This window comes from Apodemus sylvaticus, chromosome X (genome assembly GCF_947179515.1).
Source record: "Apodemus sylvaticus chromosome X, mApoSyl1.1, whole genome shotgun sequence".
In the NCBI taxonomy this organism is placed as follows: Eukaryota; Metazoa; Chordata; class Mammalia; order Rodentia; family Muridae; genus Apodemus; species Apodemus sylvaticus.
Window position 1 is genome coordinate 65,804,774 of NC_067495.1, and position 12,094 is coordinate 65,816,867.

The 12,094-nt window shown below is 35.1% G+C and overlaps 1 protein-coding gene across 10 annotated transcripts in view; it reads right to left on the reverse strand.

Annotated features, from left to right (window-relative positions):
• The window catches only part of Atrx (ATRX chromatin remodeler), a 137,527-nt gene that overhangs the window by 64,628 nt on the left and 60,805 nt on the right, over positions 1-12,094 (reverse strand). For all 10 annotated transcript variants that reach the window (XM_052171710.1, XM_052171708.1, XM_052171703.1 and 7 more), the window contains 2 exons: positions 2,817-2,953; positions 2,176-2,349 (listed from right to left, as the gene is read on the reverse strand). In XM_052171710.1, coding sequence (XP_052027670.1) covers positions 2,176-2,349; positions 2,817-2,953 — 311 coding nt within the window. The remainder of the gene's footprint in view (positions 1-2,175; positions 2,350-2,816; positions 2,954-12,094) is intronic.

Consider the following 12,094-nt stretch of genomic DNA (forward strand, 5'->3'; position numbering starts at 1 on the left):
GATGCAGGATGATCAAATGAAAGCAATTCCTAATTCTGTGTTTGTAAACACTGATCATTTATGTGTGCTGGGAAACTTCAACCTGCCCTCTTCTAGATCATTATCAACTATGCAGTCAATTAGTATAGTCAGACTGCTGTGCAGTAGACACACCTCCTGCCGCCACATGTGTTATCCAGCTTCCCTTTATATTTGTTCCACTCTCCTCTAATGACCACTAGTCTACATTCAACTTTATGAAACCAAAACTTTAGCTTGTACAGGTGAACATGCAATACTTTTTTCTCTGGCATATTTCATTCAAAACAATGTGCTCCAGTGTCATTCATTTCACTAGTCCCCATGTTAGTCAAAAAGAAAACTATTGTGTCAATTATTTCTGTATTCATTTTTGTATTCATAATACTTAATATGATCCTAGACAAAGGTAACCACTTAAAATGTGAAAGATTCATTCATACAGGGCAGAGTGGCATAAACTATAATCTCAGTACACAGAGTCATCAATTGATGTTAGACTGGCTATAGCATAAGACTCTGTCTTAAAAACAAACAGGCTGGGCGGTGATGGCACACGCCTATAATCCCAGCAGTCTGGGAGGCAGAGGCAGGTGGATTTCTGAGTTTGAGGCCAGCCTGGTCTACAGAGTGAGTTCCAGGACAGCCAGGGCTACACAGAAAAACCCTGTCTCGAAAAAACCAAATCCAAAAAACCAAAAAAAGTACAGAAATAAGACAAAGTGTGGAGCAGAGACTGAAGAAAAGGCCATCCAGATACTGCCCCACATGGGGATCCATCCCATACACAGGTACCAAACCCAGACACTGTTGTGGATGCCAACAAGGGCTTGCTGACAGGAGCCTGATATAGTTGTGTCCTGAGAGGCTCTGCCAGAGCCAGACAAATACAGAGGTGGACGCTCTCGGCAAATCAGTGGACTGAGCACAGGGTCCCTAATGAAGAAGAATCCAAGGATTCTTAGAGAAAGGATCCAAGGAGCTGAAGGAGTTTGCAGTCCCATAGGAAGAACAACAATATGAACCAACCAGTACCCCCAGAGTTCCCAGGGTCTAAGCGACCATCCAAAGCACACACATGGAGGGACACATGGCTGCAGATGCATTGGTTGGGAATCAATGAGAGGAGAGGCCCTTGGTTCTGTGAAAGCTTGATGCCCTAGTACAGGGGAGTACCAGAACAGGGAGGCAGGAGTGGGTGGGTTAGTGAGCAGGGGTGGGGGATAGGATAGGGTGTTTTCAGAGGGAAAATGAAGGGGCTAACATCTGAAATGTAAATAAAGAAAATATATAAGGAAAATAGACACAAGAATATGAAAATACAAAAAATGGACTCAGATTTCCAATATAAGTATAATCTGAAAGCCGGGCAGTGGTGTCGCACTCCTGTAATCCCAGCACTCTGGGAGACAGAGGCAGGCGGATTTCTGAGTTTGAGGCCAGCCTGGTCTACAGAGTTAGTTCCAGGACAGCCAGGGATACACAGAGAAACCCTGTCTCAAAAAAACCAAGGAGGGGGAGGGAGGGAGGGAGGGAGGGCGGGCGGAAAGGAAAGGAAAGGAAAGGAAAGGAAAGGAAAGGAAAGGAAAGGAAAGGAAAGGAAAGGAAAGGAAAGGAAAGGAAAGGAGGAAAAGGAAAAGGAAAGGAGGAAAAGGAAAAGGAAAGGAGGAAAAGGAAAGGAGGAAAAGGAAAGGAGGAAAAGGAAAGGGAAAGGAGGAAAAGGAAAGGGAAAGGAGGAAAAGGAAAGGGAAAGGGAAAAGGAAAGGGAAAAGGAAAAGGGAAAGGGAAAGGGAAAGGGAAAGGGAAAGGGAAAGGGAAAGGAAAGGAAAGGAAAGGAAAGGAAAGGAAAGGAAAGGAAAGGAAAGGAAAGGAAAGGAAAGGAAAGGAGGAAAAGGAAAAGGAAAAGGAAAAGGAAAAGGAAAAGGAAAAGGAAAAGGAAAGGAAGAAAGAGCATAATGTGAGATATTTTACATATAAACTCACAAATCTACCCAAATTAATTTTATGTTCTATCATCTTTCAGTAGGAAATCAACAATGAACTTACATTCTCTTAGGAGCACTTATTAAGAGTCTAAGCAGATATACTCAAATTTCATTACTAGAACCCATTGACAAAACCAGTATTTTCTTGAGGTTCACAATTAAAATGTCTTACCCTTCCTTCTGTTTCTTCCTTTGCCTTCTTTATGCTCTTTAGGCTTTGCCGTTTTCTCTTCTCCAGATTCTCCATCACTCAAAGTCAGTTTATGCCTCAAAAGTCTATGTCTATATCTTGGCTTCTTAGATTCTTCAGAATCTGAATCTGATTCGGAATTGACTTGATTGGGGGCTTTTAAATGAAGAAAATGTATTTAAGACACACTCTTTCCACAGCCTTTCTTTTGAACGAGTTTTAAAACTATTCTGCCTATTTACGGTTGCCATAATTTATGAAAAAAACTTCTTGGTACCAAGGAGCTGTGCACCTCGGTATTACTGATGAAAACAGGCAATCGTTCATCAGCCTTGGTTATGGAATAGGAGCTAACATCACCAGTGTGTTTTATTTAAAGCATGGAAAGTTCTCAAAACAGCTTATTGGTAGGAACTGAAACAACTACAGTAACATACACTGTAACATCATTAGACACTCAAATGAGTTGGCATAATAAAGTTTTGAACATTTTATTAAACCTCAAATGGCATTTCCTGACATTTCTTAGTGATACTTTTTCCAAAGACTAATATTGCCTAATATATATTGGCTAATAAATTAAACTATAAATCCATTCCATAACTTCTCTTTCGGGATCTCACCATCATCGCCTGGTGTTTCTTCGCTCTGTTTTCGAATCCTTCTTTTCTCTCCCCCATCACCTTCATCATCTGAAGATCCATCCTCATCAGAGGAAAGATTGGCTTTAATCTCTTCTAAAAGCATCTTCTTGGCAATTCTTTAGAGAAAATAAAACAATATAAAGCTGAATTTATTTGGGGGGACTGAAGTAAACTAAATTAAATACAGAATCTCTGTATCAAAATAGGAATAAATGTTATTAATAGACTTTATACACAAGTTAAGAGATTGGCAGAAACCATGTTTTATCATAAGCTAACAATGAACAAAAATGTTCACAGCACTCATTTCAATTCCATACAAATCTTCAATATACTCAAAATTTAAAGGCTATTTTATTAATTATTTTGACAAATAGAAAGTTGATGGTGCCATCTTCTAGGAACTAACATGGGGAGATAGCCGAACAACAGTAAATTCATTTATCCAGACAAATGGCATTCCGAGATAAAACTCCAAAGGAGAGGTTTTATTCAACGGAACAAATTCTCAGAAAAAAAAAAAATCAATGTGTAACAAATCACTCTCTAATAGGAAACAGCATCTCCAACTACAGAGTATGTTTGGACCTTAATTTCAATTACACCATACTATAAGGAACTAAAGCAACCATCAAACATTATTAATAATAGTCAGGCTGGGGCAGAGAAAGGATATGAGTGCTCCTTATTACATGGTCAAAGAACGCAAATTATCATAAATGAATTGTAAAGTTCAGAAAAAAATATAGCACAATAGCTTTGCTCACACAATTCCTCAAAATGCTTCTCAACTAATTTGCTAATAAAAAATTGCTTAAGGAGAAAATATACCTTTTACTATTATCAGAAAAAATACACTCCTAGGAAATTTCAAAGTTTGCAATAAAGAAAATTATCTCAAAATGTAAAATGAAAGCAATAATGAAGCTTTGTAAAGACATGGTCATGGACTACTCTGAGTATCCTTTTGCCATGAATTTATAAATCATAGTACCTAATAAAATGAAAGTCTGATAGAGAAGCTCACAAAGAAGGTGGAGTTTTTGTTGTTGTTATTGTCATTTTTTGAGGCAAGGTACCACTGTATGTAATGGTGGCTGGCTTTAAATTGACAAAGGCCTGCCTCTGCCTTCTTCATGCTGAAATTAAAAGGTATAAGATATAAGGCCTGGACACTCGTTATTTCTCAATTTGAAACCTTGCTCTCGAGGCGGGAGAGAAAGGCTTGGCATTAGAGGACTGACTGCTCTTCCAGAGGTCCTGAGTTCAATTCCCAGCAACCGCATGGTGGCTCGCAACCCTCTGTAATAGGATCCAATGCCCTCTTCTTGTGTGTCTGAAGACAGTGACAGTGTACTCATATGCAATAAATAAATAAATGAATAAATGAATGAATGAATGAATGAATAAATAAATAAATAAATAAATAAATAAATAAATAAATAAATAAATAAACGGAAAGAAAAAGAAACCCTTTTCTCCTTTGCGGTTTTGTTTCAATCAAGAATTCACCCCATGGTAAGAAGTAGTAATATATAGATACATAGTAAGGCCTCTGTTTTGACCGGCATGATATTTACAATCAAAATGCAGAACAAACACACCTAGGCTGAAGCAAAATAGAGAATCACTTCCATATATGCTTATTATATGTCATTTTGTACATTTTCCTAACATCACAAAAAAATGACGTAGATGAACATGACTTAGCTTTTCCGGTGGCTTTTGCTCTGATCTATATTTTAATTAAGTATAGATACTCTGAACTAAAGCTGAGAAAGCAAGCATTGCTGTGATACATGGAGAGGAGTGCTGTTGGCTTGTATTGCATATAAGAAGCGTTTTATGAACAGTAGACTAATTAATTAAAGGTTGCAATATCTTACTTTGACAACAAAAAGGTAACAAATATCATTTATTCTGACCAGTTTATAAAATAAAGACAATCTGATACATTTTCCTCCTTAAGACAGTTAGTGATTACAGAAGTCCTTTAAAACTGAATGAAAGGATAGTTATGGAATTGCTACATACTATAACAGTACTTCTTATGAGCCAGAAAATTTTTTCTCAAAATAAACTAGGTAATGCATTCTAGATAAATGATCCTATATGTATAAAGCTTGTACAGAAGTATTGAGTTTTAGATTAAAAATAAAAAACTGTATTTCACTAGAAGCTACAAGATTTATACAACACCATTTAGATAGGACATTACAGAGCCAACAGAACTACTACATTCTGAATCTACTTACTATAAATGTCAATACAGTCATCTGGCTAGTTTATGAGCACAAATTAAACTCTTTAAAAGTTCAACCCTAACTATAAAACCTCACTGACATAGTAAGCAACCACATAATTTTTCCTCTTTCAAAATCTAGATTCTTAAGAATATGGGAAGTCAGAATAAATAAATCTACCTAACTCTCATGGTCTAATGAATATTAATGTAAATAATGATACAATATTACTTAATAAATTGTACAATAAATAACAGAAAATAAAATCAAATCCACATATTAGAATGACAAGTTGCCAACAACCTTCAGTAATGCTATATGTAATATGGGAAATAACTATAGTCACTTTAGAAACAAACAAACCACAAATTTCAGAGAACGGTTTTTTTTTCTCCATCACTAGTTAAATCTAGACTAGTGGAGACTTATTATTTCATCAAAGGAAAATCTTATTTATAATCAAGGTTACTAATAAAGCTGATTCATTTCCCATAAATTACAACTGATGAGACCTGGAGAAGTGAGACAGCAATTAGACTCAAGTACTGCTCCTCCATAGGACATGAATTTAATACCAAGCACCAACATCAGGCAGCTCACAACCATCTGGAACTCTAGCACCAGGGGCACCCAACATCCCTGGCCTTTGTGGGCACCTGCACTCCTAAGCACACACTGACATCAAGATATATATATAATTAAAAGTAAATTGCAAAGGTCAACAATGAATGATGGCTATAATCCTAACCTGTAACAAAACCTGATATAAGCCAAAATGATCATTCAAAGGATAGAAGGGCTGAGGCCAACTTTCAGCCTGAGTAGTCAGCAAGCATGCTGAGGTGAGATCTGTCCCACCTAAAAAGCCTGCTGTGAGATGCTTTAAAGGGAAACTCCACTACCTTAACTCTGGAGTCACGGGCCACAGAGACTTCAAAGACATCATCACTTGAGAACCAGCTGAGGCTGGCAAAGCATCATTTTGGAGGCCTCGGCTGGACCCATGCTGGTATGCATGTGATGGATGTATAGTCATGATCCCTAGTTGATTCTGTTTGCTCTGAAGTTTCCTTTCTTGAGGCTTTCCAGGACGTTTCTGGGAAACTCATCCAGGCAACAAGGTACTGCCCCTGGAATCTCAATGATCAAAATTATATCTTGGGAAAGGTAGAGCATCCAAAGCAGTCAGGACTCTTATCACAAGCATTAAAGGCACAGGCCATGCCACTCTTGTGGAGGCAAACCTGGGCAGAGCCCAAGGTAAAAAGAGCCTCCAATTTCCTGAAAGGGAGGGAAAGGAAAGGGGAGAAAGCAAAACAATATGGGAGGGAGAATAAAACCCACAATCAATCAGGCTGATGAATGAGAAAATAGGACCCCAAAATCCATACAAACTAATTCTTCTAATTAACACAGTGAACACTAAGATAATGCCTCATTACACCTCATCTACTAAAGAGAAAGCAAAATAGGAAATGAGCCTAATAAAAAACAAGCAATCAGAAAATCAAAATTAAAAAGCCAAAAAAACTGTTAGAAATTATGATTCTATCTAAAAATGAAATGAAAAATGAATGCCGTACTAAAGTGCTCAAACAGGAAAAAGAAGGAAACTTCCTCTTGTTGGTATGCAAATCAATAGCTGAAAACAGAACTATTTTAATAAGAAAGGATCTCCTATACCATAGAGCTTTAGAGAAAGCCATAACAAAGATGACACAGAATGTTAGAGCCAGAGGTCAGGACCTTACATTCCAGTTAGAGACAACAAATGACATAATCAAAGAAACAATGATAGTATGAGAAAGCCAAGAAGAGAGCTTAAGATCCTATATGCCATTGAATTTCAGTATGCTAATGCTAGTCGCTCTAATCTCTCTAATCATTAACTACTTCTGCGTTAATGGTACCATGGAAAGACACATCAATGTCATTCTAAATGGTGTGTGTGTGTGTGTGTGTGTCTGTGTGATTGTACATACATACATACATTCATTCATTTCAGGGATATTAAATTTTTATATTTTTAGAAATTAAAGATATAAAAGTGTGGCTTTTAAAAAAAATTTTTAAAAGATGAATATAAGCATCTATACTCCACTATGCCTGTATCTCTAAATTAAGAGTAAAAAGATAATCTGAAAATGTATCCTATTATCCTATAACTATTTCACTATTTAAGTCTCTAAAAACAGACTTAAGAAAACTGTCAAATTAAAATTACATTTTTATAAGGCCAATGAACTGTTTATCTGTATATAAAGGCAACAAAATATATTTAGAATTGTTGGTGCCTACATGTTGTATCACAATAGAATATACAGTTAACAAAGTAAAATAAAATAGTTGGCTTAAATGCATGATATTTAGACAACATAGTTTCAAGAAATTGTAAGATAAAAATCTGACATTATACCTTTCAAAACAATTCAGAGGCAAGAAACTATGGAATGTTTACTATTTTCACTGAGGAAACAATGGAAAAAAGTCCTCAGAGAAGAGTGTAAAGCAATGTTTGAATCGATGTCATATTCTTCAAAAGTTAGATTTTTGAAAAATTCATAAATTATAGGAATATTTAAATTTTTATGTGTATTATTTTAATTCAGGTTCAAAACTCCTTGATATGAAGTTTTATTTTTAAAAAAAAAGGTAACTAAAGCATGAAGATCTGTGGCCAACAAGACCAAAAATCATGAACAAATCAGTAAATAACCAAAATCTAAACAACGGTTCTAAACACATGTCCTATAATGTCTGTTTCAGTGACAAACAGCCCTGTTTCCTTTCCTCTTGAGACTACCAGGAAAATTAATATCAAAATTATTTTCTAAAAAAAATTCAGGACTAGCTATGTGAACTCATAGTTAGGGTCCAAGATAATGGGTGGCACATGCCTTTTATCCCTGCACGATAGGAGGCAGAGTGGAGCTTTGAGTTGAAGGCCAGCCTGGTCTAAACAATGAGCTCCTGGGCTCTTTGTGACCCATGGCTGTTAATAATTTATACATGGGCTATTCTGCTTAAAACACACTAATAAGAAAATAAATATTTCATCTAGGCAAGGTGGTGCACACCTTTAACCCAAGACCTCAGGAGGCAGAGACAAGCAGATCTGAGTTTAAGGCTACCCAGGTCTGCAGAGCAACTTCCAAGACAGCCAAGGCTACAAAGACAGACAGACAGACAGACAGACAGACAGACTGACACACACAAACGTCTTCAAAAACCAAAAAATTAAGAGAAAAGGAAAGTAAGAAAAAGAGTATTTCCTGACTTTATTAAAGAAAAATTAGGGGACTAGAGAGATGGCTCAAACATTACGAGCACAGTCTGCTGCTCTTCTAGAGGTCTTAATTCCCAGTAACCACATGGTGGTCGTCCATGACCATCTATCCTGGCATCTGATGCCCCTTTCTAGCATTCAGGTGCACATGTAGATAGAGCATTCATATACATAAAATAAACAAATAAATCCTTTTTAAAAACCTAAGCTTTTAGAAGAATTTTATTTAAAAAATATATTAACATAAATACAGGACAATTAGTCATATTAAAGAATGCATTCTTTATTCAATATTCTTATACTGAAAAATAAAAGCAGAATTAAATTAAAACGTATTAATTTTAAAATATCAAACTTAAAATCAAAGGATATCAAGTCAGAAAAACGAGTACATTTGCTAACACTAACATACAGACTTTCTTGGCAGACTATTCCTCATTTGCTTGAAGTCCTAATGTTACCAAACAAGAAAGTCTATTTAGTATAATATGTAAGTTCTACCCACAAAATAAGAATAAAAGAAATACCATTTCTTTCTTTGATGAACTGTCCAGTACAACGAAGAAAGTTGGTGACACCAACATTCAGTTTAGTCATCGACCAGTGAATACTACCTATAGCTTGACACCATGATGAGACTTAATTGACTATACTTACCAGAACCATATTGACAAAGTAATTGAAAAGAAGTAATTTAAAACCCCTAAAACCTTTACTCCAAGAGAAAGAGAAACAAAACTCTTTACTTCAAAGGCAGTCTGTTTTTAAAGTGCAAAAAAGATGCGAAATACTGAGCTGGAGAGATGGTATGGTGGTTAAGGGCACTGACTGTTATCCCAGAGGTCCTGAGTACAATTCCCAGCAACCTCATGGTGGCTCACAACCATCTTGTAATGAGATCTAATACCCTCTTCTGGTGTGTCTGAAGATGTTAACAGCATATATATATAAAATAAGTAATTTTTAAAAAAGATTCAAAATACTTTTACCAACCAAAAAAGTACCATTGAAACACAAAAAGCCACAGAAAAAAGTTCTAGATCTAACAAATTTGTATAGAGAATAAATAAAGACATATAGGAGAGGGCCATCTGGAAATGTATTTAATGTGGCTTTCATTAAGCCACATTAAGGACTAAAATCACACAGTGATCAATATCCAAGAATCATTAGTCTCTTCCCATGTAATTAAGCTGTGTTAATAGTACAACATCTTCATTAGTAGAATATCCCCTTCATACAAACAGAAGTCAAAATAATTTGTGTATTTCTTGGCCAAATGAAACAAGGGTCTCATTCTCTTAGTAAAACTTTTATCAATAATCTCCACAGCATGATTTACATTTATGGAAAAATTAATTTAGTGTCATTCAGAGAAAATCTGAGAAAAGGTACAATATTACTAAAATCCATGTACATCTTCTTGAAGAATAAACTAAGAATGTGTGTGTTTGTGAACAGACAGTAATATTCTATTACTGAGAACCACTAAGAGTATAAGTTTAAAAATATATACAATGGGAAATGTTTGATTAAGTCTCTAGATATAATGATGAAAACATAAAGAAATCACAATGTAAGTATACATCAAATACTCCTAATCCCCCAAATCTGATATGCTCTGAAAATTTTTGGATATGTAGATCTGGGCTTTTCAAACAGTAAAGTCTAGGCAAGTATAAATAATATCTTATAAAAACTTCAAATTCTGAAACATTCTAGTTCCGAGAACTTTGGCTAAGACTTGTAAACAAATTTTTTTCAATTGCATGGCTATCTCTTCAAAGCAAGAGCAATTTAAAACTATCCCGGGACTGGGAGTGGAGCAATGGCTCAGAGGTTAAGAGCAATGCCTGCCCTTCCAGAGATGCTGAGTTCAATTTCCAGCAACCATGTGGTGACTAATAACTATCTATAATGAGATCTGGGACCCTTTCTAAACTACAGGCACACATACAGACAGGACACAGTATACAAAATAAATAAATCTTACACACACACACACACATATATGCACGCACGCACGCATACACGCAAACACACGCACACCCCAAAACCCTAAATCCAAAAGCAAATGAAACCTTACCGTAATGACACATTCATACAACTGACATAAATAGCAACTTAAGAAACTCTTACAAACAGTGGGCAATACATTCCTTTAATCCCAGCAATTAGGTAGCAGAGGCAGGGGGATATATGAGTTTAACCTAGGCTATATATTGTGAGACCCTGTCTCGAAAAAAGGAAACACATAGTATTTGGCACTGCTATTATTATACTATCTCTTAAGAAATATGTAAGCTTAACATGAAAAACCTGAGGTAAATTCTCAGTTGTGTGAATTTCGAATTTTAAGATCACTAATTTTATTTATCTTAAAAATAAGCTCAATCAGAAAAATGACAACTCTGTTTCAACAAACTATACTTGGTCACCTAAACAGAAATTTATAAATAGGACCCTTCTACCTGACAATGGTAATATGTGTATTTTTAAATGTTTAATAGGCATTTATTTATTTACAATAAAATACTGAAGATGGGCACTTAATTTTGGTTTTGATTTTCAAGACAAGGTTTTTCTGTGTAGCCTTGACTGTCCTGGAACTCGATCCATACACTAGGATGAAGATAGGACTTTCTTAATGACCTCAAAAGGCTTAGTATTTTCTTAGTATCACAGCTTTAAAGGTAAAAAGTTAAAAAAAAGGAACTGTTTGTTAAGCCTTCACAAAAACTTAAGCATATGTGTGCTAGATATCTAAAGTACTGACTACCTTAATTTCAGGAAGGAGAAAACTTTGCTTACAAACTAGGCCATATATCTTTATTCTCACTAAGTCTTATGAACTTTTTTGAGAGATATATAATTAAAATTAAATGCTTGAACAAGAAAATGTTTTACAGAAATTTATTGCATCCAAAGTTAAGCATTTGAAACAATACACTATTTACCTCTTAATAAACACCAACACTGGACATAGGTTAACAATACTACTTTAAAAGCAAAGCATATAAAATTTATACACAATTCACACACAAAGATACAATTGTGTACAAATTTACATTTACAATATGCTCTCTACCATGATACATCTCACCCAAGAAATATGAAATTTAAAAAATGCCAAGACTTAATCATGATCTGCAAACAAATTTTAGAAGTTGGTTAGTGCATATTTAAATATACTCCCATAATTTTTCTGTACTAAATAGTGCAAAGGGGTATCTATCTGTATTGCCATCAGTAATATCAGTGATACCATGCATATTAAGATGCTTCTTTGGTATAGTGGATATTAAACAAGTTATAAATTGTAAGTTTTATGAAAGCACATTGAGTATAAAGGCATGCTCAAAATGAAATTCAAAATAACCACCAGGGTTGCATTTAAAAAAAAAATCACAAATACAAAATTGAATTAATGAAATTATCCAATAAAATAGTTATCAGTTACAGAGAGATAGAATCCACTCATTTTAAATGTAAAAAGGTTATTGAAGTTTTGATAAGCCATAACAAAAATTATAACTTGACAACATGCTTATTTGGTGGATAAATAGAAAAGTTCATCTCCCATAGTTTGAAAAGTAGAAGTAACAACTAGTGTCATTGGAAGACTTGTGATTCAAAGGAAAACAGCAGCTTGTGTAAGTGGAAAATGAATGCATTCTAAAAGACAAATAAGTTCTAAATGCTTTCAAAATCTAGCAATGATGGTATAC